General features: G+C 27.7%; 1 protein-coding gene across 1 annotated transcript in view; it reads left to right on the top strand.

The window, feature by feature from the left end:
* LOC148231432 (neurotrimin-like) overlaps positions 1-23317 on the top strand; it is a 168751-nt gene extending 145434 nt beyond the window's left edge. The window contains exons 3-9 of the mRNA XM_088191761.1: positions 864-1071; positions 8077-8235; positions 8301-8429; positions 8629-8922; positions 9970-10098; positions 21076-21189; positions 22897-23317. Of these exons, the coding sequence (XP_088047887.1) occupies positions 864-1071; positions 8077-8235; positions 8301-8429; positions 8629-8922; positions 9970-10098; positions 21076-21189; positions 22897-22976 (1113 nt within the window). The 3' untranslated portion in view covers positions 22977-23317. The remainder of the gene's footprint in view (positions 1-863; positions 1072-8076; positions 8236-8300; positions 8430-8628; positions 8923-9969; positions 10099-21075; positions 21190-22896) is intronic.
* The last annotated feature ends 2407 nt before the right edge of the window (positions 23318-25724 follow it).

The following is a 25724-nucleotide window of genomic DNA, read 5'->3' as shown; positions in this document are numbered from 1 at the left end:
TTGAAATTTGGTTCTTATGTGCTTCATTGGATTAAAGTCGTAATATTATTATGAAAAGTCTTAATATGAACGCTATATAAACGAACGTTTCCACTGCGACGGCGCGATTGTATTGCTTTTGACGTGTATTCTAAACAAAGACGTCCCTTGAATTAAGCTAGAAAGATGCATGTCATTTGATGAAATAATATATATAATAATTAAATAAAAATATTAAAAAAACGACCACTAAATGGGCAACTTTTGATCACCCTTTAAAAAATCTGAAATGATGCCCTTGACAGTATAAATATTATTTTTGATTTAAACTATAATAAAGTTGATATTTAATAACTGTTTAATTAATGAACACTTTTTATTACATGATTTTTTGCAAAAATTACAATAAAATTATATTACACTATTTACTATGCAGAATTTAATTACAAATATTGATTATTCTTCAATTTAATCTTAAGTAATTGCTTCTTGCATTAATTTGTTAACCAGCTAATGATTGAGTAAGGTTTAACGAAATGTTTGATAATCGTAATTCCTAGAGTCGGTCATAAAACTTATATTGTCAAACAGTGTTGTTATGAAATCCGTATTTTTTTTATCATTAGTGGATTTGAACCACTCGTTTTAAAAAAATAATTACAGCTGTTGTAAACCATTTAAACATATTAGTATAAATTGATATTTAAATTCTCGAGAAACAAGAAGTTGTAATTTTTTTTCTTTTAATTAACATAATAATAAATATTAATATTACAGTGATACTGCAACTGTTTTATCGAGATTTTGGACATTGCACTTTAATGCCGACATACATTGTTTAACACATATTACATTTATAAATGTTGATTTATTTTTGCTTTTAGGTGGCGTGGATGCATTTCGAGCAGTCTGCTATCCTTACAGTGCACAATCATGTGATCACGAGGAATCCTAGAATCAGCGTAACCCACGATAAGCATCGCACGTGGTTTTTGCACATAACTAATGTGCACGAAGAAGACAAAGGGAGATACATGTGCCAAATCAACACAGCCACTGCCAAAACGCAGTTTGGCTATTTACACGTAGTAGGTCAGTATTCATTTTTTTAACCCTTAACAAAATAAGTATATGTCCAAGCCATACCCATCTATGATTTCAATGTTAAACCGCAGCCGTTTAAATGATTTAACCCGACTCGTCCATCGAGACGTCCTATAGTAAAAGTTTATGTGCGAATGCAAATTCAGTTACAGTCAGTCGCTGCAGACAGTGGCGCCGTTGCAAGAAATAAAATAAAAAATGTGCCTGTGGCTTATTAATTTTCCAGTGGCGACGCAGCGACAGCGGGACATAGGAATTAACAGTGAAAATAAAAACTGAAAAATATCCGTTTCATTATCTCGTTATCCGGCGCGGGAGCGGCACGTACGGTTAAACGATCATATGTGAACAACTAAAAGAATTCAAAGGGGGTACTAATTAAATTACGGAAAACAGACCGACGCTTGGAAAGGTCCGAAAAATGCATTTGCATATGAGCATATGTATGTATGTGTGGGTATGAACCCACAGAAGTGACAGTCTTGTCAATTGTCCATTGTTACTTATTTAATTAGTATTGAGAAAGATCAAGTCGTAACTACAACGAAATCTAAATAAAAATATCTAATTAAAAACAATATGTTGACATAATGATCTACATACAAAAAAAATCATCATTACTAAAAGCGTAAAAATATATATAAATATTTATCAATAATATACAAACAAGACTCTTTAAAGATGATTAAACATAACATCATTGAGATGTGTGGAAAAAATATTTTATACTAGTCATGATAAAGTCATTATGGCTGACTACCCCTATGAATAATATCAAAAACATATATTATAACACAAAAAGTGACAAAATGCTCGCAAAAGATGCAATTTAAGTATATAATCTTACGAAAAAAATCTCTCCTTCGTCACAATTGATCAAGATAAATTCGCGCAAGATTTAATATAACTGCTGGCCATTAAACATAATATTGAACTAGTCATAAAAACACTTGATACTGTGATTTTAACAAAACTGTAGATATCATCAATAATTGGCAATCTAGTTTTGACAAAAAATTATGAAAATCTTTTTTACAAACAAAGCTCTCTAAAGAAAAGTCTTTATTGCGATGCGTGAAAAGAATTAATTTATGCGATTGAATAATACAATTATTTATGATCATCTATTCATTATAGCTGACTACCCGTAATAAAAATAATATGGTGAAAGGATACAAAAATTTACGCAGAAGATGCATTTTTTGTCTATTGCGTTCCTTCAAAATAAACAAGTACAAGATTTGTGAAAGCTGCTGGCCACTAAATATATTAAGAAGCCTTTAATAAAAACACAAGATCTAAGAAAATTATTTTTGAAAAATATGCATATTACATATACAACAATAATATATAATACAAATAAGATCCTAAAAATAAATTAAGCTGAAAATAGTATTTATTAAAATGCGAAAAATAATTATTTCATGCTAACAGAAAATATGATTAATAAGGATCAATAAGTCATTATGGCTCACCACCCCTATAAATAATGGCAAAGTAAAATATTATAAAATAAAATATACAAAAATGCTAGCACAATGTGCAATTTTGGTCTATGGGCGTATCAAAAAAAATGCATATGTTCTAAATCTTAATTTCTCAACATAAACTCGCGCAAGATTCGTCAAAGCTGCTGGTCACCAAACACATAAAAAATAAATATATTTTTTTAATATAAAAATTAAATAATTTAGGCAGAACTTGCCGATTTATTTTTGATGCTTATACAACAATAATATATAAACAAGGCTCTCAATATTAACATTATTGATGTTCGTGAAAATAATTCGAACAAGCTCAGCAAATACTTATGATAACTATGGCATTATAGCTGATTACCCCTATAAATAATATCAAAGTATAATATTGTAACACAAAAAGTACAAAAATGCTAGAACAAAATGCAATCTTGATCTATATGCGCACCAGAGAGAGAGAGAGTGGATCATTCCTTAAAGATAAACCCGCACAAAATTGGTCAAAGCTGCTGAGCACCAAATATATTTAGAGTTTTAATGATGGCACTTGGCATTTTTAGTAGTATGGCTAATACTCTTTACTCTTTACTCTTTATTTTTATATATTTTCTAAAAAAATCATTTCTATATTATAAAATTTGTAAAATGTCGTTAAATATAATTAAACGATAGTTCGAGTAAAATTGAACGTAATTACATTATAACTAGGGCATCCAAATACCCGCCCAAATTCATTACCCGGTTCTAGGAACCGGGTACCCGGTTCGGTTCCGGGTAATTTTTGCCAACTATTAAATACTGACCCGGAGTTCAAATTTACGAATATCATATATCTTGCATCTTGAATTTTAATTATAATTAATTTTACCTTTTCTATACCCCGTTTATCACTACCTACTAAGTGTGCAGCTGTGATTTTAACGGATTTCTTGGAAGCACCGAATATCGTTGTCCAGAAGGGCTTTTTAACTAATCTCAAAATCAGTTTTGCAAAATAGAAAAATTCGTGGGACAACAGATGTTTTTCTCAGGGTCCCGGTTCCGGCTCTTATCCGGTTTGGAAGCCCTAGTTATAATTTAAGCACGTATTACACATGTATTTTCTGGTGCTTTAAATATTTTTTACAAACATAATATAAACATAACTTTTCGTTAAAAGAAAGTTTTTTTATAATTAACTTTCATTTATATTTTTTACTTAAAAAAATATTGTTATCGCTGGTGAGAAAAGTTTTGAAAATAAAGTGGATGCTAAATCGTATTTTTGTTAAGACATCATCATAACGTTTTTGTTATAAAAAAACATATATTATTTTTATTTTTATAGAATTTAATTTAATTGATTGTTCACAATAACTTTAATTAATAGGAATTTATTTATAACGTGAATAACAAAATTATTATTGTATTTGAATTTTGTTTTAACATACTAAGATATACTTTATAGAAATTGCAGTTAAATAATTAAGAAACTCACGCTAAGTACCTTTAAAATTATCCTGATTTTTTAGCAAATTAATTTATTGGTTTTTATCTTAAACGTAGACTCGAAATTTTTTTAGTTTAGATAGGAAGATCACAAACAAAACTATATTCAATTTGTTTCATTAAAAAGCTTCTTAATATAAATGTATAAAGGTTAAAAAAAATTAAAAAATAGACACTATTTAACATTTACACGTAAAAAGTTATTGTGAAGAAAAGAGTGACTTTATTTAGTTGTAATTGTCTATTTTTCATAAAGTAATTAATTTATCTTTAAGGCGTTTTACTACAAGGCCTATTTTTGTAATAAAAAAATATTATTTTATCATTGACATGGCTGAAAATTAATTGCTTAACAAATTTAAAATTTAATTTTAAAAATCGAATTATTATAGGTGCGTGTATTATGTGGCATAATTCTCCATAACATTACCATATTAGCTTGCATAATTTTATATGAAAAAATAAATAACGGCCCAATGCGCGTAAATTTATTATGCATTAATTTTTTAAACGATATCCGTACATTAAAGCGTTCTCGGTCGTAATTATTCTTGTTTATTGTGTGTGATTTTATTTTGAAAATACTCGTTTTATCAAAAGGGGGAGAACGAAAGTAAAGTAATGTTGAATCAGATCGTAAAAAGACTTTTTAACTCGCTATAAAACCACCGTACAAAATATGAGAATGACGTTATTGCAATAAAGTGACTATCAAATTGCGAATAGGTATTCAATAATGAGTCACCAATAAGCAATATTAATTGTATTTAAAATTTTAAGGGTGATCTTATAGTAAGGAGTAAATTATATTTCATGATTTTATTGTATTACTATTGTTTACGTGTTTGTAAAATATTTAATTTAAGAAAAAAATGAATAAATCCTCAAGTTTAGTTTGGCATGAATTATATAAATAACGCTTAATATTCTCAGCATCTTTTATATTTTAATGTTTATACTTTAAAAAATCAGTCTATAATTAGTTTTTAGACAAAATTTTGCTATTTATTACGTTATAAATATTTTAAGGTAATCCTCTTTTCTTATGTGCGTTAGTTAAAATTGGCAATTTGCAATTAGGTCGCGCCGTAGTCAGTCAGTCATTTAATTATAATAATTTTGGGGACGACTCCGCCCTTTGGGACCCTTGTCAAGAAAAAACGCAGGGGTCCATAAGCAATTACAGCGGGACCTTTTCGGCGAGAAAAAGAATATAAAACGAGAAAAATTCGGTGGTTTTTCACAGCGTCGAAAGTATGCCTGTTATTTTTGTGTAATTTCAGAAGCGAATGTCTATTAAAACAAATTTCTGACATAGGATGATCCGAAATTGTATTTGAATTGCTTTTATAATATATTATATAAAACATGGGTTATATAAATAAATCATTTATACAATTTTAGGGAATATGTATTTATTTTTAATAGTACTTTAAATTTAAAAAAATATTTTTCAATATATTTTTGTATAAAATTATGATAATCAGATTTAAAATATAAAATAAAAATAAATAATTACAGTTGGAAAATTGCACAAATTATGATTGGAAATTTTACCTTATTCTCTATTATTCACTGACTTATCTTAATTAATTTTTATAAAAATTGCAATATTTTTTTCTAAATATAAATATTATTAGTCAGACTAATTAGTCTTCAAACTTTTTAAGACTACACAAATTCTTAAAATTATTTTTTAATTAACAAGTGATTCATTAATTTATAATTTTTTGACAAAATATTATTTACTTATTTATTTAATTGTAGTTATTTATCTCACTAAAATCAACTACTTTATACAAGTTGGGCCATAAAGATAAGCGAAATGGAATAATTTATTTAAAAAAAACTATAAATCTTATCGCTTTCTTTTCAAATTTATATTAATGTAAATATGTAGGAAAATTATATCTAAAAAAATAAAATTATAAAGATGTGCACCATCGCGTTGCAAATCTTATTCATATCTAGACCTCAAATTAGTGAAAACTCGCTGACACGTTGCGCGTAAAATAGCAGCTTGTTTTTTAATTGTCGTTATAAGCCTGACTCTTTAAGTATCCTCAGAGAAAAAATCAAGAAGAGTCAGGACTTCTGGGAGGCCATGTAATATCACTTCAACGGATAATGAGTTTTCACAAATTTGTGGTCCAGATTTGAACAATGTTTGCAATGCGATGATGCATACCTGGATAGCGTTATTTTTAAGATATGATTTCACTAAATGTTTACTTTAATATAACTTAAAAAAAAGTACAAAGATTTATTGTTTTATTAAAATAATTTATTCCAAATCCTCTTTAAAATAAACCATAAAAATTCACAGTCCAGTACCCACACGCTCACTAGCTGCGGTGCCTCGCGACAGGAAGTAATTTGAATTATCTCAAGAAAAACAAAGATAATACAATAAAAATTGAATTTCCAAAAAAATGTAATGTAAATATTTCATGTCGCAAAAGTGATTCAGTAACGAGTTTTTATAATACATACAAGCATTGAAATTTAATGTATAGATACCTATTTATAGAACATAACTATATAGCGTGTTTTCTTATGAAAAAAAACTATAGCAATTCCCGCAAGGTTCCGAGATGAAGAAAAAGGTAAAAAAATTGTATTCCTTGGATCTCGTTAATACAAAGCACCCCCGTTTGTACTTCTTATTACTTCTGAATATATACAAAATACAAACCGTCTGCCGGGGCGGAATTTCAAATTATACCCGCCGCCAAGTTACACCGCCATTTGCGGCATTTAATTAAGATTCTATATTAGTTTCTGCAATTCGCAAAGTTTGGTCGATATTAAAAATTAAAAAGGCGTCTGCGGCACATCGAGAGATGAAAGACGAGAGACGGCTATTTCGTTTATCTCGTCTTCCCCGATTTCCTTCTTCTTATCTCTATACAAGTATATGTATATATTTTTTCTTCCTCCCTTCGCTCTTCCGCTTTTTCCTCCTGTTTTATTTTCGTGCCCGATTCTTAGTCTAAGTTTTATATTAAAAGTAATTTGATTCGGAGAACGCGGCAAAATATTGTAATTGCACCAAATTCGATCCGGACGCTCCGGGATTAATTGAGGGGCGAAACTTTTCTGGATCGTGACAACTTTGGAATTGCTATCAATTGTGTAATGGTACGTTTATGTAGTTAGGCTACAACCTTTTTAGATAATGATATAAATTCAGATTTTTTTTATTCAACATATTTTAGATTTATTCTGTGTATATAAGCTAATAGTAAATCACAGAAATCGAACTGCTGTTGTATAAAATGTAAAGCTTTCAAACATCATAAAAAAACAGATATTGCCATTGTTTATAATATCTTATCTAATAAATAAAAGCTTTATTTTTAAATATCTTAATACCGACAGTTTAGTTTTTATTTTAAATATTATCTATATTATAATTTTAATGCAAAAATATTATTTATACTGTCAAGGAATTAATTTCAGCTATTTTCATATAAATTTTCATTTTTCATATAGCATAAGCTAGCCATTTAGTGGTCGTTTAATTAATATTTATAGTAGTTCATTAAATGACATGCATTATTTTTGGCATAATCAAGGGGCGACCTATAGCAACATTACGACTTACAATAAGTGAGAATCAAATAAAGCATATCTAAACCGAATTTTGACCAATAGGAGAGCGCAAAAAACAATTATCACTTCTCAGACGTCAAAAATCTACGTCAAAAGCAATAAAATCGTGCCGTCTGTGACGGCACCAAAACGATTTTATTGCGTTTGACGTGAGTTTTTCACTTCTGAGAAGTAATAATTGTTTTTGCGCCCTCCTATTGACCAAAATTCAGCTTGAATTTATTTTGATCAGTAATTGCGAATTATAACTTGAGCTTGTTTTTTTTAAGATTTTCTTTAATTAATTCGACAATTTTTTGTTATGAATCAGGGATGGTATTTCAGTTTTTTTAATATTTCTATTTCATTTAAATAAATCACATATATTAATACTTATGACGTTTCTGAATATTTACTTATTATTTATTTATAGTGCCACCAAATATAGACGACTCGTTGAGCTCCAGTGATGTTATAGTGCGTGAAGGTGCTAACGTCACTCTTACGTGTAGAGCAAATGGATCGCCAAAACCAACAGTGAAGTGGAAGAGAGACGACAATGCCAAAATCGCTATAAACAAAGGATACTCAGGTATTAAAAAACACATAAATCGCAAATAAAATTATTTTGTAACTAATTATCTTTAAAAAATATAGTAACTGAGTGGGACGGAGAGAGCTTAGAGATGGCTAGAATCTCAAGACTAGACATGGGAGCATACTTGTGCATTGCTAGTAACGGAGTGCCACCCACAGTATCGAAGAGGATCAAAGTCAGCGTTGATTGTAAGTTTTACAAGCTTTTTAGATCGACATATATTTAATTTTTTTTATTAGTATATTTTTTTAAGGTTTTTTTTAAAGTTTATAAATAGCTCGAATGATATAAAAAATCATTTGACTTACAAAAATATAAAAATAGTATTGCTCTTTGTGAATTAGCTGCAATTTTCATAGCTACAAAATATTATATTTTTTTGTTTAGTTCCTCCTATGCTGTGGATTCCTCATCAGCTAGTTGGCGCTCCGTTGAATTACAACGTTACTTTGGAGTGCTTCACCGAAGCTCATCCAACTTCGTTGAATTATTGGACACGCGAAGATGGTCATATGATCCATGCCACTAAAAAGTACACAATGGAAAACATCGTGAATACACCTTCTTATAAGACGCATATGAAACTCACTATAGCCAATATACAAAACTCAGACTATGGTACATATAAGTGCGTCGCGAAAAATCCAAGAGGAGAGTCTGATGGCACCATCAGATTATACAGTGAGTATCTTTTATTATATATATATTTTCACATGTTGTATTTTGCGTGCTAATTTCTTTGTGGAATTTATTCAATATTCTCACCGTTTTATTTTAAAATGGACAAACATTTAAACAACATCACAAACGCTACTTTTAATATCTCTGTAGCTGTCATAAAAATCTGCTTTAATTTCCGATTCCATATAGTCATAACGCATCCATAGATATCGCCCACATATTGTGACTTCATTTAAACGAATATCGATGCATACGTTGGAAATATTCAAAACGGCGAGTTATTGTCTGGCGTTTAGAGCCGGTTCTTTATAAAACAGTAAAGTTTTATTCTTTCGCCGTATAACGCGTCGAACGCGATCAAATTTTCTGATAGGCGCTCCCGAATCGCGGGGGCCCGGCGGACAATAAAAAGGTGCACCCCGCCGCACATCAGATCCCCATAAAGGCGTCTATAATATTTTACCAAACAATGAAAATATCGTTACGGTGCAATAACGTCGCATTATTGCCGATAGTAAAAAGGTTAACGTCGAAAAGTGGCTGGGTATGCGCGTTTCGCACACCGCTTTAAACTTGAACTTTAAAATTGAGCTTTTAAAAATATAATGGTATCCATTAAGCTACAATGATTAAGAGTTTTTCTAGATTCAAGGGATTCTTATAGACCATATACGATAAAGTGGTTTTGTTTCATCATACTATAGCGAAACACATCTACCGCTGATTCAATCCGCCACTATTAAATCCATATCACCGACACAACAATAACAGAACCCGTCCCTGGGGTGGTTTATGTTAAAATGCCGCGGCCATGTCAGGACCGACTTGTAACCGTAGTATTGCCCGAACCCGAAAACTGAATTTCAAACAGGGTAACCATAATTGAGAAGTCCTCACTCCAGGCCGACAACCAGACAACTGGCCACCAATCAAAACAACATAATTCGCAAACAATACAATCGCCCCTAGTATGGGGTAAAACACTACTACTAACACTACTAAATAACATGAGTCATACGAGGATTTAATTTTTAATTTTTATTTTAGCATCTTCACCTCCAACGACGTCACCGGGACCTCCGACGGCACCGCCGACTCCACCGCCTCCACCTCCAGACACAAAGGATAACACCATATTCGGCGGAAAGCACAAGGACATACCGTCTGGCGATAAGGGTAAGTTTAATCGCATATACATATATTGCCGGGTTAAAAAAAACGTAAAGAGAGAAGCGGTTGTGTCCTTTATCTTCGATGATCTAAAGTTGAAGTGAGTCAGACAGCTCAATTAAAATTATTTATTTAAGTTATATTTGCGCCCCTTGTGTTTCTATATAGACATGGATCCTCCAGAGGGAGATTTAGGGCTCGGTCTTTTTTGCTGTCAAGAGTAGCGTTTTCAAGTCACCATTTATGTCGTTTGCCATTATTTTAAATCCCGTTAAAATTGAACAATTGCGATGCATATTCAATTTACGATTTTTTTGATGAAAGTACATATATTTTTTATTAGTTGAGATAGCTCATAGAAAATACGCAATATGAACGATCTGCCTTAATTTTTAATAAACATCCGTAAGATAAAATAATATGGCTCAACCTATTTTGTGATTGATTGCAATTATAATTATAAAGTATTTACTAATTACGATGTCCTAGATATTATGAAAATCTATTAAAACACTAAGATATGTGATTCAAACCCAGATCTTTCAGGTCAATAATCAGCGACTCAAATCACTGGGTCGGTTAAATGAGATTAATGACCGAATTATGCTTGTGCGCACGATAAAAATATTCAGATATATCCGCGCATTATTTGCAAAAACAGATATATTTATTATTATGTTTGCTTAGCCCTTTATTTTTTATATGACAAAAGGACAACTGACCTGCCGATATTTATGACTTAATAACGTGATATTTATATTCTAACGCTGATGCGTAAATTTTGTGTAAATATTTTTTTATTATGAACGTTTCTTAACGCAAATAGAGCATATACATTTCTTTGCTAATTTAATATAAAATCAATACACACAGCAGTGTTTAATATATTTAAAAAAATATATTGAACTATTAAAAAAATGTTGCTTCTACTGATATATAGACATTAAAAAAATATTTCAAATATCATATTGAAAATATATTTTAATTCACAAAAATGTAAAGAAATCATAATAAACTAAATTATTTGATTATAGCAGCTATCGAAAAAATAAAAAATAATTGTAGCTTCACTAAAAATATTAAAATTTAAAATTAAAAAAAATAATTATATCAAGACTTTGGTATTAAAAAAATGTGGAAAAATTAAATATAAAATTAGTGAATAAAGTATTAGGAATAATGTAACTCTATTATAATACGAGTAAAACTTTTATATATATATTAAAAAAATTACATACTTTTATATATTAAATTCTTGCGGTCTTTACCTGATATTTTACCGTTAAATTGTAAAATATATCTTTAAAAGGTGTTTCAGGAAAAATTATTTATACTAATTAAAATTTAAGAGCAACTATCAAATCCTAGAAAATTGTTATCATCTATGCCTTAATTAGTTTATTGTTTACTGTAATATAAAAAAATACTAACGTAAATAAAATAATTGATATAAGAAAGGAAATATATATTTTTTTGAGAACCGTTGATTTTACTTTATCAACAAAGCAACATTTACTTCAATATAGACGTGAATAAAATGATCATTAGTTAAAAAAATATTTACAAGTTGATAAAAGTGAGAGGTTTATAAAAAACTTTTAATAAAATATTGATAACCACTCAATTTACTTCAGCAATGAATCAAAATTTACTCTAATGTAAATAAAATAATATGATAATACATTGAGAGTTGTGATAAATATACAATCAAAGTATTATTTTACAAGAAAAGAGCTAGAAAATGTTTTTTTTTAAATGTAGAATTCTCTCGTCTTAAACTTGATGTAGAGATATTTTAACAATTCTTGAATTGTCTTTAAAAATGTCAATTTAATTTATTTCGCATTTGAGTTTCATCTTAGTTCACTAATAATAATAGTATTTATTTTGTAACTGGAAATCAGAGCGTTAGATTTAAAGCTCGGTTGACAGCCACATTTGCTTAATCTCAGTGGGGAGTGTTTTGCTGTCAACGTTGCTTATGCGCTGTCAATTTTGTTTTGGAGAGCGTTTGAAACGATTCAGTTGCCGAAATGCAACAATAAATTGGAATGCGATTGAAGAAACAAATAATGCTCGATAGAATAATATATACATTTCGACGGTCTATAAACAATTACAACATGTACTTTGTTTGATGCTCTTTGACCTAATTCAATTGATCAGAATGTTTTCTAAATGAATTCGTCTTGTCTTGTCTACCAAGCATCATCATATTTCTCTTCAGCAAGATAGTGTCTCACGTCGTGTTTCGTATTAATTAGTATAATTAATTATTTTAATATTGGTAATTTCTAAAAATAACAAATAAAATAAAATGTTTGTGTCACGTTATACTTCTTTGCCAGAAAAAAACTTTTTTCTTATCGAATCCACAGCAGTCAAATTTATTTAATCACAAAAAGTAGGCTACATATAAACTATTTATATATAATTTATTTAGAGTAAACCATGAATCAGTTCCAGATGTTGAGACCACTACCTCAAAAAAAAATGTTATCATCGAATCATTTAAAATAGGTTCAGAAAATATAAAATATATCGGGCATGACTTTAGACTTATATGATTTTATTTTATTCTACTAATAATTACCGTACGTTTTATGACGTATATGTGTATCTATATTAGATTCTTAGACTGTTTTACATGTTAATATTTCCATTAGCATTACAAAATAACGTATTACGGTATTTTAAACGTGAGCTTACCCTACAAAAAAAGCTATTACTCCGCGACGTCACACGGACCGTAAACGAGCTTTTGCGGCCTTAACGATTCATTTGACGACCATCAACACACGACAACAATAACGATGCGGCCCATTGTTCTCAAACATCGGTGCGCTGACCCTCGCTTTGAGTTTTCTACCCTAAATCGCAACTATATATGTTTATATTAAATAGACGAACTATTAAAAATATAATATTTATTTTATAACTAAATTATTTTACTACATATTTAGGTATATACAAAATATATGGGATTAAATTTCAAAGTAACACATATCTTACATATATATATATATATATAAATACATTTAGTTCTGAATGTTGACATCGCATTATATTTTCCCTCAGTTCTGACCTTCGATTTTCCGTCTATAAATATAATTTTTTATTACTTCCACCTCTCTACCTTTACCTGTATTTGGTCCATTTACAAATATATACATTTGTTCATGACGAGTACGAGCTTAATCCCATTGAAGTCGTGCAACGTCCCCGCAGGCGGATATAGAGGAAATATACAGGATGTATTATATATATTTTCTCTTGTAGTATATGCATAATATATAGTCTTTTAAGCAATATACACCAATTTTATAAATAAATACACTCGTTATAAATCACTATGTTACTTAGTCAAAATTATAAGTGCATATTGCAAAACAACCTCCAGTAGACATATTTCTGACATAGTCTTGAATTTCATTTTCATTGGTCGCAATATTTCAAAGAGTATTATTAAATATCTTATGCAAATGATATTTTTACTGTTTATAAATTGCAGTATTTATTTATTTTCAATATATTTTAAAACTTTAAGATTTTAAATATATATATAATAATCGTTTCATATATATAAACAATTTTTATTATAAAACATAAATGGTTTTTAAATAATAATAAATTAAACAACATCTTTTGTTTGTCTAATATAATAAAACAATCGAATTAATAAACGCAAAATAATTTATTAATATTTAAAAACGCATAAATGCAAGCAAGTTTCGTGCAATATAAAATCGAATCATCTGTCTCTAATAATGGGTAGATAGGGATAGATAGTTAACAGTTTCAAGTGTAAGAATTTTTAATATAAAATTTAATTTGCATTTTCAAATCTCTACTTTTTTCAATAAAACATGCATATTTTTGGATTAAAGATAAACTGTTTAATGCAATAAAAATATTTAAAACATAAGTTTTTGGTCGAAAACTTTTACAATAAATATAAACTTTTACAATATAATATAAAAGCTTATAGTCAAACAAGAGCGCATATTTTATATTAAATATGCATATGCTATGAATATAATATTCAAATGATACAATTTAAAATATTTTAATAATAAATTAAGAACACGAAAAATTACTCTAAAAATTATCAAAACAAATATAGGTACTATTCCGTCTGAAAATTCAAATAAATTTGACTAAAACTCCAAAAAAAATATTTCGTTTTCACAATTTTTAACCATAGACGTCGTCGTTCAACAACTACGATCGACAGTACGCAAGAAGGTACGCAAAAGCGTTTTAATTATATTTATGGATAAATATAATCAGATAGTCAATACATTAAAATACTTGCAAATTTGAATCTCATTAGCGTTTTTTACTTTAAATTAAAAAAAAAAAATTGCTATTTTAATTTAAACTAACATATTTTATGCATATGGATTAAATATGTTATGCAATTTGAAAAATATGAAAAAATAACATATTTAAAAAATATTGTTTATTCATTTCAAAGTGCAAATACCATTTGCAAAAAATCACGAAAAATGAAAAAAATATTCAGACTAACATATTTTTTAAATAATTAAGGATGTTTTTTGGAATATAAAGTCTAACCGTCGGTTTTTATTTATTAGTAGATAGGAACAGATTGTCAAAAGTTTGAATTACCATTATACGCGTACCTCTTGAGCGTTTTTAAAATGAAAAATTAAATTTGCTTCTTCACATCTCTTATTTTAATTTAAACATACGTATTTTATGCATTTAAATTAAATATATTACACAATTAAAATTATTTAAATAATAAAAAAACAGAAAATTATTGCTTAGAAAATATATTTGCGAAGTATAGGTATTCCATTTTTTTTACAAAAAAATACGAATATAAAAATACATTTTGCCTTACATCTGTCGAACAATTGTCGTCGTCGCCCGACGACGACGAGTGGCGGTACGCTAAGGTTTATGAATAACCAAGAGCGCATAAATTTAATGAAATATGATGGCAAATCCTTTGTTTGTATTTATGGCAAGATAGAGACAAATAAGCAACATTTTAAATAGCAGCAAATGCGTACCTCTTGACGGTCTTTTGAATGAAAAAAATAAATTTGAGCTTTTACATATCGCATATTTTAAATTAAACATACATTTGCTATGAATATAGCTATACTATATATATAATGCGATTAAAATTATTTAAATAATAAAAAAACACAAAAATACCATTTAACAAAATATTGTTTATTTGATAAAAAATCAAATAAGTTTTTACAAAAAATCACAAAGCAAATCATTTTTACTATTATATTTGTTATATACAATTACCGTCGTTGTTTGACGACGATGATCGGCGGTACGTTAAAAATTATTATGTGAAAAATGTAGCTATTTTGTCTGAAAATTTAAATAACTCTCACTAAAAATTTGTCAAAAAAACACATTTGTTAAATAATTAACGTCGTCGTTCAACGACAACGATCGGCGGTACGCAAGAAGGTTAATTGTTAGCGCGACTAATGCAAAGAAGTTATATGGAAAATAAAGTAAAATCGTCTGTTTATATTTATTAGTGGATAGGGACAGATAGTCAACATTTTAAAGTACGTAAACTTTTGAGCGTTTCTAAAAAAAAAAAACATTTGCACTTCAAAATATTTCATGTTTCTATTTAAACATATATATTCCATAAATATAGATATAATATATATTCAAATATGAAATATTTTATTGATAAAAAAGAAACAAAAAATGAACAATAAAATCTTATTTTAAAAATGTGTGTACATATTTCGTCTAAAAATTCAAATAACTTTTGAAAAAATGAAAAAAACATTAATTAAACAATTCATGTCGTCGTCAAACGACGACGATAGGGCGGTACACAAAAAGGTTTATCGTTAATCACGAGTGCATAAATACTGTTTTTGTTTATTGGTAAAAAGGAACAGGTAGTCAACAGTTTTAAATACCATTAAACGCGTATCTTTTGCGCCTATTTGAAATAAAATAAATAATTTGTCTTCTCACGTCTCTTTCTTTTTTCTGATCGACCCTCACAGAGTAGCTGATATCTAGTCCGCAAACAATGACATATTTTCACTCGAGAAAAACTTTTCACAGACTTTTTAAAGATATTGTAGAAAAACTTGGTTGCATAAACATCATACGCCCTAACCCTAGCCCCTCGACACACAGGCAAGCATAACCTCGATCGTTTTGATTGTTTTATATTATTTTTTCCGATGCGCAGTGCACTGCCGCTTCTGTACTCCGCCAGTTAAGCCAGTTAGTGAGTTTGCTGAACTTTCCCATAGAAAATCCCGCCGGTCGCTTTTACCGTATTCGACACACGTTGCCAATGAAAAAGTCCGTTAAGGCAAATATTCGATACTTGCGCTGTGTTGCCTTGCGAGGGGGCAGGGGGTCCAACTTTTTTTGTTTGGATGTTTGAGCCGGGAGTGCATTTTGAATTTTAAGCAGACATCGGTCGTGGGGTGCAAGCCGGCGTATCTCGGGGTAACTCTTATACCCCATACTCCGGGACTTTTGTTATATGGGATCATATCTGGGTTAATGCGGGAAATTATTTTAGGACAGAATTTATTTTTATTAACAAGATTGTAAGTCACAATCTTCTGCAATTTTTAAAATGTTTTAAAAAATATAATTCTATTATAATTAAAAAAATATATAGTTAATCATACGATTATTAAAAAATATTATATATATGTTCTATTTAATATTTGTTTATCAAATAACATTTAAAAAACGACAGACTGTCGAGAGATAAGTCACTCAAAGTTCTTTAACAGATTGACAAGTATCTTAATTTTTTTGAATGACTATGTTTTTATACTGGATTTAAATATAATATCTAATCATCTTAAAAGTTCATCTTATTATCCATGATTTAAAATATCATAATTTATATTTTTATTTCCAGCTATAACTTATCGTTATTTAAGATAATTAAGTATCAACAAGGTTGTGTTGCTACTTATGTAACTATATGATTCAGGGGAAATAAAAAAAATATAAGCCACAGCAACATATCAAACGAAACAACGGCGTCGCTTCGCAGCGCTGCGCCGGAACGTCCCATTTTTTAAAACGTGAAATATGGTCACCTTGTCGGCTGTGCGAAGATAAAACAATGTCAGCTACGTAGAGCGGCAATTGCAGTCAGTGCGATGCACAAAATGAGATTTTATTAAAAATTACTGTCGCGGCAAAACGTCACGCCGCCTTTATTGCCCCCCGCTTTAGTTATTTTTATTATTTTATCATTTTACAAATGCAATTATTTGCAGCGATGGACAGGTTTCAATAATAACGCCCGGGGTCCGTAATTCGCTGCGCCGCCGTCCCTGTCACAATCCTGTATTATACCGGCTTTATTGGCAAAGTTTGACCCCGACATATTGAACCGAGTTAAAAACTTGCTCACATACGACATACGACACGTACACGTGTTTATGTATACAAAATATTATATATATATATATATATATATATATATATATATATATATATATATATATATATATATATATATATATATATATATATATATATATATATATATATATATATATATATATATATATATATATATATATATATATATATATATATATATATATATATATATATATATATATATATATATATATATATATATATATATATATATATATATATATATATATATATATATATATATATATATATATATATATATATATATATATATATATATATATATATATATATATATATATATATATATATATATATATATATATATATATATATATATATATATATATATATATATATATATATATATATATATATATATATATATATATATATATATATATATATATATATATATATATATATATATATATGTATTCCTAGATATAGATAGATAAAAAAGAAAAAAGCTTCATAGTAAAAAAAAATGCTTTTGTGGGGGTCGATTTATTTTCTATGGCCAAAAAAAAGTTGGCAACTTGTAGCACCTCGTCCGCTAATCTCTCTCATACATTTTACTTATTATTATATCACATATGAAGTTGCCACCCATTACCACCCATTATAATAAGGTGACAAAATGTACCGGATTACAAGGGTTAGCACTAATTATTGATATATTTATATATATAATTATTGTATATATTTATACGTACTCCTTATAGATATAGATAGATACAAAGGAAAAAAGCTTTATAGTAGTTTATAAATGCTGTTGTAGGGGTCGATTTATTTTCTATGGGCAAAAAAAAGGTGGCAACTTGTAGCACCTCGTCCGCTAATCTCTCTCATACATTTTACTTATTATTATATCACATGTAAAGTTGCCACCCATTACCACCCATTATAATAAGGTAGCCAAATGTACTGGATTACATGGGTTAGCACTAATTATTGTTTACATATTTTTTAATAATGGTATTTATGATTGAGAAATAACAAAATATTGCACGTGAAATTATTAAATGTTTTGATGATTTCAGTCAGATAGGTTCTTCTATTGTATTAAGCTCTGTAAGATTTCAAACTATTTTTTTATAATGATAGTATTTGCTAACCTTGCGTTGCAATAACTTTTTATTTAAATTATTATTAAAGCAAGGGTTTAAAAACATTACAAAAAAATTGTTTGGCGAAGGTCGCAAGAACTGCAAAGATTTAAGTAAATTTCGTCTTTATGGAAAAGGGGTGATTTTTAACATTAATATTAATACTATATTACACTTTTTTCAAATATTAAATAGTAGTATATAGCTCTAAAAAAAGTTTTGCAGAGATAAAATTAACCCAAACCAAACTTGACATAACTGTGCTATGTTTATTAATCACATGTTTTATTAAATTAGAATAAATAACTTACTGAAAATATAGATAAATATAATTCTCTCACGTAAATAACGTAATATATGTAATTGATAAAAGGGCAAAACCCCCTAGTCGGTGATAAATCAAAATATTTATTAATACATTGTCCGGTCGTGATTAATGTATTAGGACAAAGGACCGAGGGTCGTCAAAAACATTGAACGTTTTCCATGCCGAAAACATACTTTGGTGTTTCCATAACTCATCGATAATACCCTTTCATATCTTACTTTATTACGACTCTAGCTACCAGGTATTGAACGGATGGCACTTAATATAGAATCGGGAAATGAAACCGAGCCGAAGTCACATTTGCAGCTTCCTAGTGAGTTAGAAATGTTACAAAAAATACTAGGGATGATAACAATGAGTAAATCATATTGTTATTTGTGTTACAAAAACTGTGATTTGAATTGTTTAGATTAAAACGTAGAGGTGTAATAAATGTAACCTTTATAATTTAAATTTATTTAGCTTTCGTACAGAAGGCACCGACCTTTGTCATTTTTTGGTTTTGTTTTGATTTACCAATCCAATCGCATAAGGTAGTTATATCGGTGGATCATAAAACGATACCGAGACAAAACCGATTCTGCGAGTAAAGCGAGACGGTTCCACCGGAGGGTAGAAAGGGAAGGAAGGAAGGAAGGAAATGCCAGTAGTACCAATAATGTCCTTAGAGCGAACTGCTTTACTCACCGACGCTCGTTCCTTCCCTAATTTATTGATGAGGAAAGCTGCATCATGAGGAAAACGAGAAACCATATCCGATATTGACTTTTGGAACCTATGGAAATGTTTTAGGGAACGGGGTCGATGTTACGAATCGAAATCGCCTTATGTGTACTCTGAGCGAAATTGAATAATTTGTATGTATAAGGTATGAATTATGAACAAAAATAAGTTTTTTCATGGTGCACGCGTGTGGTTAAGTAGCTTTTGCTGGGTTTGAGTTTTAAATTAGTTATGATTAACTTTGGATGCTTTCAAAGAAATCAAATTAAGAAATTTGATCAACAATTTATTAAATTAATATCATAAGAGCATAACCAATTTCATATATTACTATTATAAGTTTATTTTTTTATGGCATGCTTGAACATTTTTTATAAATTATTTTTCTAGGAAAATAATTACGATTCATGTGCAGATAAATTTCGATTGATACTCAATTCGCCTGCCTGTTGTAAAATATCTTTACCCGTCCGATTCCAGAGTCGCTTTTCCAACTAAATCCGTGTTCGTATAATAGCGACGACCAGCGATTTAGGGGTGGGGAATGGAGGTTCACGTATTAACGTAACAAATTGATGCAAATAATTTGAATAGAAATCAATTTTCCGGCCCAAGGGGTAACTTCATTTCATCGCACGATTTGATAACAACAGCGGCTTATTCCCTCTCAGTTCATCCCGATCCCATCATCCTGATTGTGCCCGACGCGAACATTTTTCACTTTATTTTTATTTCACTCTTTTTATTTTTATTACTTTATGTTATTTTTTCCCTCGTCCGGATTTTCTATCCGTCGTTTGCGGATGTAATGTGAGCTGATTTTCGCGGTGATCGTTTCATTACAATTTTTTCCGGCGTGAAATAATAATATTGTGCGAATGTGTGAATCATATACCAAAAAAGATACAATTTGTTACTAAGTAAGGTGTTTAAAATATTTGAACCAGACTCGACAATGTGTAATTTTAATTTTATTTTATTATAAAATTATTCAAGTAACTGTAACTAGACTTGTTTTTTATTTCTCTTAGTCACTTTGCTAATCTCATTATATTTAAAAAATAATAATAATTATTGCCAAAATACATTCTATAATCTGAAGACACACATACGCATATTGCTACACACATAAAAGTATCAACTAAGTATTTTTCCTTTCCACGCTCGACGGTCCTGTTCATACGCATCGCTTAGCACATTTTTTACTGCAGAAACATTTTTATGTGAAAACTTTTCATGCCTTCCCCCGAAAGTACATGTCTGTACTTATATTTACTCTTGTACGACACGAAAATGCTTTGTGAACACACGGTGCACTTATCAAAAACGAATTGTTTTCTCTAAAGGCGTGTATTAAAGATTGATTTTGTTGCACAGGCTCCAAGTACCAGTCGAACCTCAACGAAATTGGAAAGTCGGAGCAGAAATCTACAGACGGGACCAAAGGCGGTACCAAAGGGGACTGGTCAGCTGGTTCCAGAAGTAGTAGCGGTAATTGTATTTTTATTTATATTTTCTATATAGAAAAATAGTTTAAAACGGTATGATAAATAAAGTTCTATAGGGCATTATGATGAAATATATTTGATTTTTGAGAAAGTTATTTTTTATCATATTATTTATATTGGATAAAAAAGGTAACAAAATTAAATATGTATTTACTTTTTGAGGTCATTTTTAAATAAAATCTAAAATTGTGCCAATTTAATCTTAAACAACATATCTCTGTAATTTAAAATAAATTAAGCTCTTTAGTTATACGATCATTGGTTTGATCTTTGTCTTAACCAGAATCAAAAGTAATGTAACATATTTAAAAAAAATTTAGCTATTTTTTAATTTAAGTTTATAAAAAAATGCAGGGATTTTTTTTCTAGTATTTGTTTTTTGTTTTTATTTTAGTTAAAGTGTTTTAAAATTCCTTTTATAGATGTTTGTTTTTTCTTCAATCCTTATTTTAAATATAATTAAAATTGTTTTAGTTGCATCTAAATTTTCATTTAAATTTTAATCTTCATCTTCGATTAAATTAAAATTAGCTTATTTATTAAATTAAAATTAAAAATATAAGTAAATTAAATTTTTTTTTCGATATGAATTTTAGAATTTTTGTTTTCGATAAACTTTTTAAATTATTAAGACTGTTTTATATTTTTCTAATTAAAAGTTTTAATTATTTTTTAAATATCCATTTCTGGTTCTCTTTATTTTTGATAGATTAACAATTATTTTTGCATGTAACTATTTCATATTATTTTATTACGGTTGGTTATATTCATTTTATATCGATTTATTGTTTTCTTCCGTAATATTAATTTTCAATATAATCAAAATTATAATTTTGTATTTTGATTTTTCATAAATATTGAAATATAAGTTAAAATAACTATATATTTAGGAATTTCGCTTATATTTTAATTCTGAATTTTTAAAAAAATTTAAATTATTAATGCTGTTTCTAAAATTTATTTTACTATATTTAGATATTTTTTATACATAGTTTTTTTAATGTATGTATGATTTTCTTTTTTGATCTATGTTTTAAACAGATTTATTTATTTTAGCTGTATCGAAAAGTATCGTACTATTTTATAAATTTATTGTTTTGGTATTTGTTTTGGATAAAATTTAAGTCTTTTTTCTTTTATCTCTATCTTCGAAAAATCTAGAATATATTTTTCTGTATATATTTTTTTCATTAAGGTTTTATGTAATTTTTTAACAAAAAATACAGACAATAAAATTTATTTGTGCAATTTAGTATTAAATGGCTCTCTGAATATATCTTGAAAATAATATATAGATTTTTTTTAGTCTGTCTTTGACAAAATCAAAATAATTCACAAAGCTTCAAATAATTAAACATAATTGAATTCAACCCTTTGCGATTGGTTTTTTTTTATTGGACATTCAAATTTACATTTCGTATTAAAAATAAGTTACAAATTATTTTTTTTGATTTAAGTTTTATTGTAATTAATTATGTTTTAAATAAATTTAAATTGATTAATCATTCTTTTTATTTATTTCTTTTAAAATATATTGTTTTTTTTTCAGCATTATAAATGTTTTTTTTTATTTGTTTAGTAATCTATACACAAAATGGTTCCAAAAAAACTTACGAATATTTTTAACTTGTGTTTAATATTGATTTTAGTAATATTTATTATGTTTACTAAGTATTTGTTTTTGTTACAGGTGCTGATATTTATAAAAAATCTGCGATATTAATCGCTTTGTTATTGAGCGTGAAACACGTCTTAAATGTATACTCATAATTTTTAAGTTTTATCTAAAAAATACACAAAGAAAAAATATAAATGTGTATACATAAATATCAAAATATTCAGTCGCTTGCATTATTTATTTTAATTAATTATGTGCAAATAATTTATAGTATAATTTACTCCCTTTGATTTCAATAAAATATTTAAATCACTTATATAGCTTCTAAATTAAAACTGTGAGTCAATTTTTTTAAACATATTTTATTGAAAAACATATTTATTTAACAATGTATAAACATAGGGAATTGTTAATGTAACTATAACTATGTATAATAAATTAAACTTAAACCAAATAATGTATTTAAAAACGATAAATAAAAAAATGTAAAAAATATATTATATATTAGTCGTTACATAATAGCTTAAGTCACACAGGGTGTTTTATTCGTGTAAATTTTATAATAAAACAATTATATTAGTTTCAGATCAGACTAGGGACAATTTAGTGATTGTTTCTCATAAAAATTGTATTTGATTAAAATTATTTTATTTTACAAGAAATATCCGTGTAAAATAGTGATTGATTTATGATTTATTTTTTTAACACAAGACAAAAAACGCACGCGTATATATTATATATGAATAATATATATAATATTTATATCAATGGTTGTAAATTTAGATTTATATTTAATTTGTTAAATAAGCCGATCGATCGACTCGTGAAATCTGTATAAAATATGTTATATAACAAATACGTTAATTAACTCACGATTCGATATACATACGTGAAATAGACTTTAACAAAGCAGTTACTTTAATTAAAATTGTCAATATGTATTGTGTAATGAATATATTACATATTCTTTGACTGCTTTGTTATAGTTATTCGAACATATTCCGTAAATTATGTGATATGCCATTGTAAACATATACCCAAAAATACGCTAATTGCATATACGTACCTAAATAATGTTTATAATATTATTACTCAGTGGCCAAATATACATATTCATTCCTAAAAAATCCAGCAAAGATGCATTTAGGATTAAACATATTCCTGATTAGCGTTAAGTTATTAACAAATAACCTAAATATAATCTTCTAAACGGAATATGCCTCGTTAGTAAAAAAAAATGTATCGTTGAAGTAAGAAGGAACTGCCAATTGTGTGTGTACAAAAAATATAATTTCACTGAAAATTTGTAAATATTAAGCTTTAATCGTTTTATTGAAATATTTTAATGAAAGTTGAATCAGAGGCGATTTATTAGTATAGCGTTGGGGCTGTATAGGTTTTTAATTTAAATTCTAATAAAATGGCATAGGTCTTTTATTTTGAAGAAATATATCTATACATACATATATCGACTGATTTTTTTATTATGAATAAAAAAACGTAATTGCATCTGAGAATTTTTTCAAAGAGGTGCTATCGAATATTATTATGAAAGCTTGAGAGTTTAGTGATTTAAAAAAAACTAAAATTTATTAAAAAAAATGTAAATAGCTCGTTAGCAAAAAATAGCACTTCTATAAATAATATAGTCTCATTTACAATTTGATAACAAAGTCGATTTATTTATTTATGATTATGAAACAAATAACGGTATTTATTTATTTTTTAGTTGAACGAAGCGTAAGCTTATTTTGTATGTATATATATAACGAGAGTTGCTTTAAAATAAAATGTCTGAATAAATGTTTGTTGTTTAATTTTATATTTAAATATAAAAAAAGTTACCTAAAATTCCTAATAACCTAAAAGTACATAATAATAATTATATAATATAAATAATAAACTAGTGATAAAAGCAATGTTTATAAAATAGATATAAAAAATATTCACATTGATATTCTGTTTTATAAAAATATTTAAATATATAATATTACAAAAATTAGTTTTACTTTACAAAGAACACAGAACAGTTTATATTAAATAAATTATTATATATTAATATAAATACTAAAAAAATATTCTAAAATAATTGCAAAATAATCAAAATCGAATAAAAAAAATATGGTCAAAATGATCTTTAATAAATTGTAAAATAAATAGTAATAGGATACATATAATGTATTTAAAGAATGAACTAAGGCAGTTATTTTGCTAAAATATATTTTTTTAACTCTCTGAAAAAACTTCGTTTTTGTAAAATCAAAGGTTCTTTTAGAGTTTTTGGCAATGATGCAGAACATAATGCCTGCGGTTTATGAGTAAAAGAAACCGTCTCTCGATGCGCAAGCAATGGTAAAGCTGGCATTTCATTTGGAGAGGAATTATTTTTTTGCTTTCAGGCTAATAAAATTAACGTTGAAACTTGTCGCTTCAGCAAATGCTTAACTGCAAATGATGACATAAATATTTGACACATTTTTTCTATAATATTTATCATTTAAACACTGTAATTGACTAACGTAGAATATATTCAGTTCTTACGAATAAGAATATTGTGAACTTAATTTATTAATTTAAATAAAAATAAAAATATATTGTCATTAAAATTTAAGACATTTGTAATAATATTCAAAGCGTTAAAAATAAATTGTAGCGTTAACTTGTGAAAACAAGTTGTGATTCAAATTTTACTTTAAATTTTTTTTCGTAATATATAATTACTCTATACACAAGCTGATCCGTTGCGATTTCGAAACCGTGTTTAGAGTTGGAAGGTAAGTGATTTTCAACCAGATTTTAATGCATTGGAATTGCGCTAACGAAAATATATCTGGGACGTTGCTCTTTAATTTTTTACATTACAGACACGCAATACTCTTAAACACCGTGAACTAAAAAAC

The sequence above is a fragment of the Plectrocnemia conspersa genome, unplaced genomic scaffold (assembly GCF_051122295.1).
Source record: "Plectrocnemia conspersa isolate PC_06_02 unplaced genomic scaffold, ASM5112229v1 ptg000009l, whole genome shotgun sequence".
NCBI lineage: Eukaryota > Metazoa > Arthropoda > Insecta > Trichoptera > Polycentropodidae > Plectrocnemia > Plectrocnemia conspersa.
The sequence above is the reverse complement of the archived record's forward strand: the minus strand, read 5'-3'. Positions and strand labels throughout refer to the sequence as shown.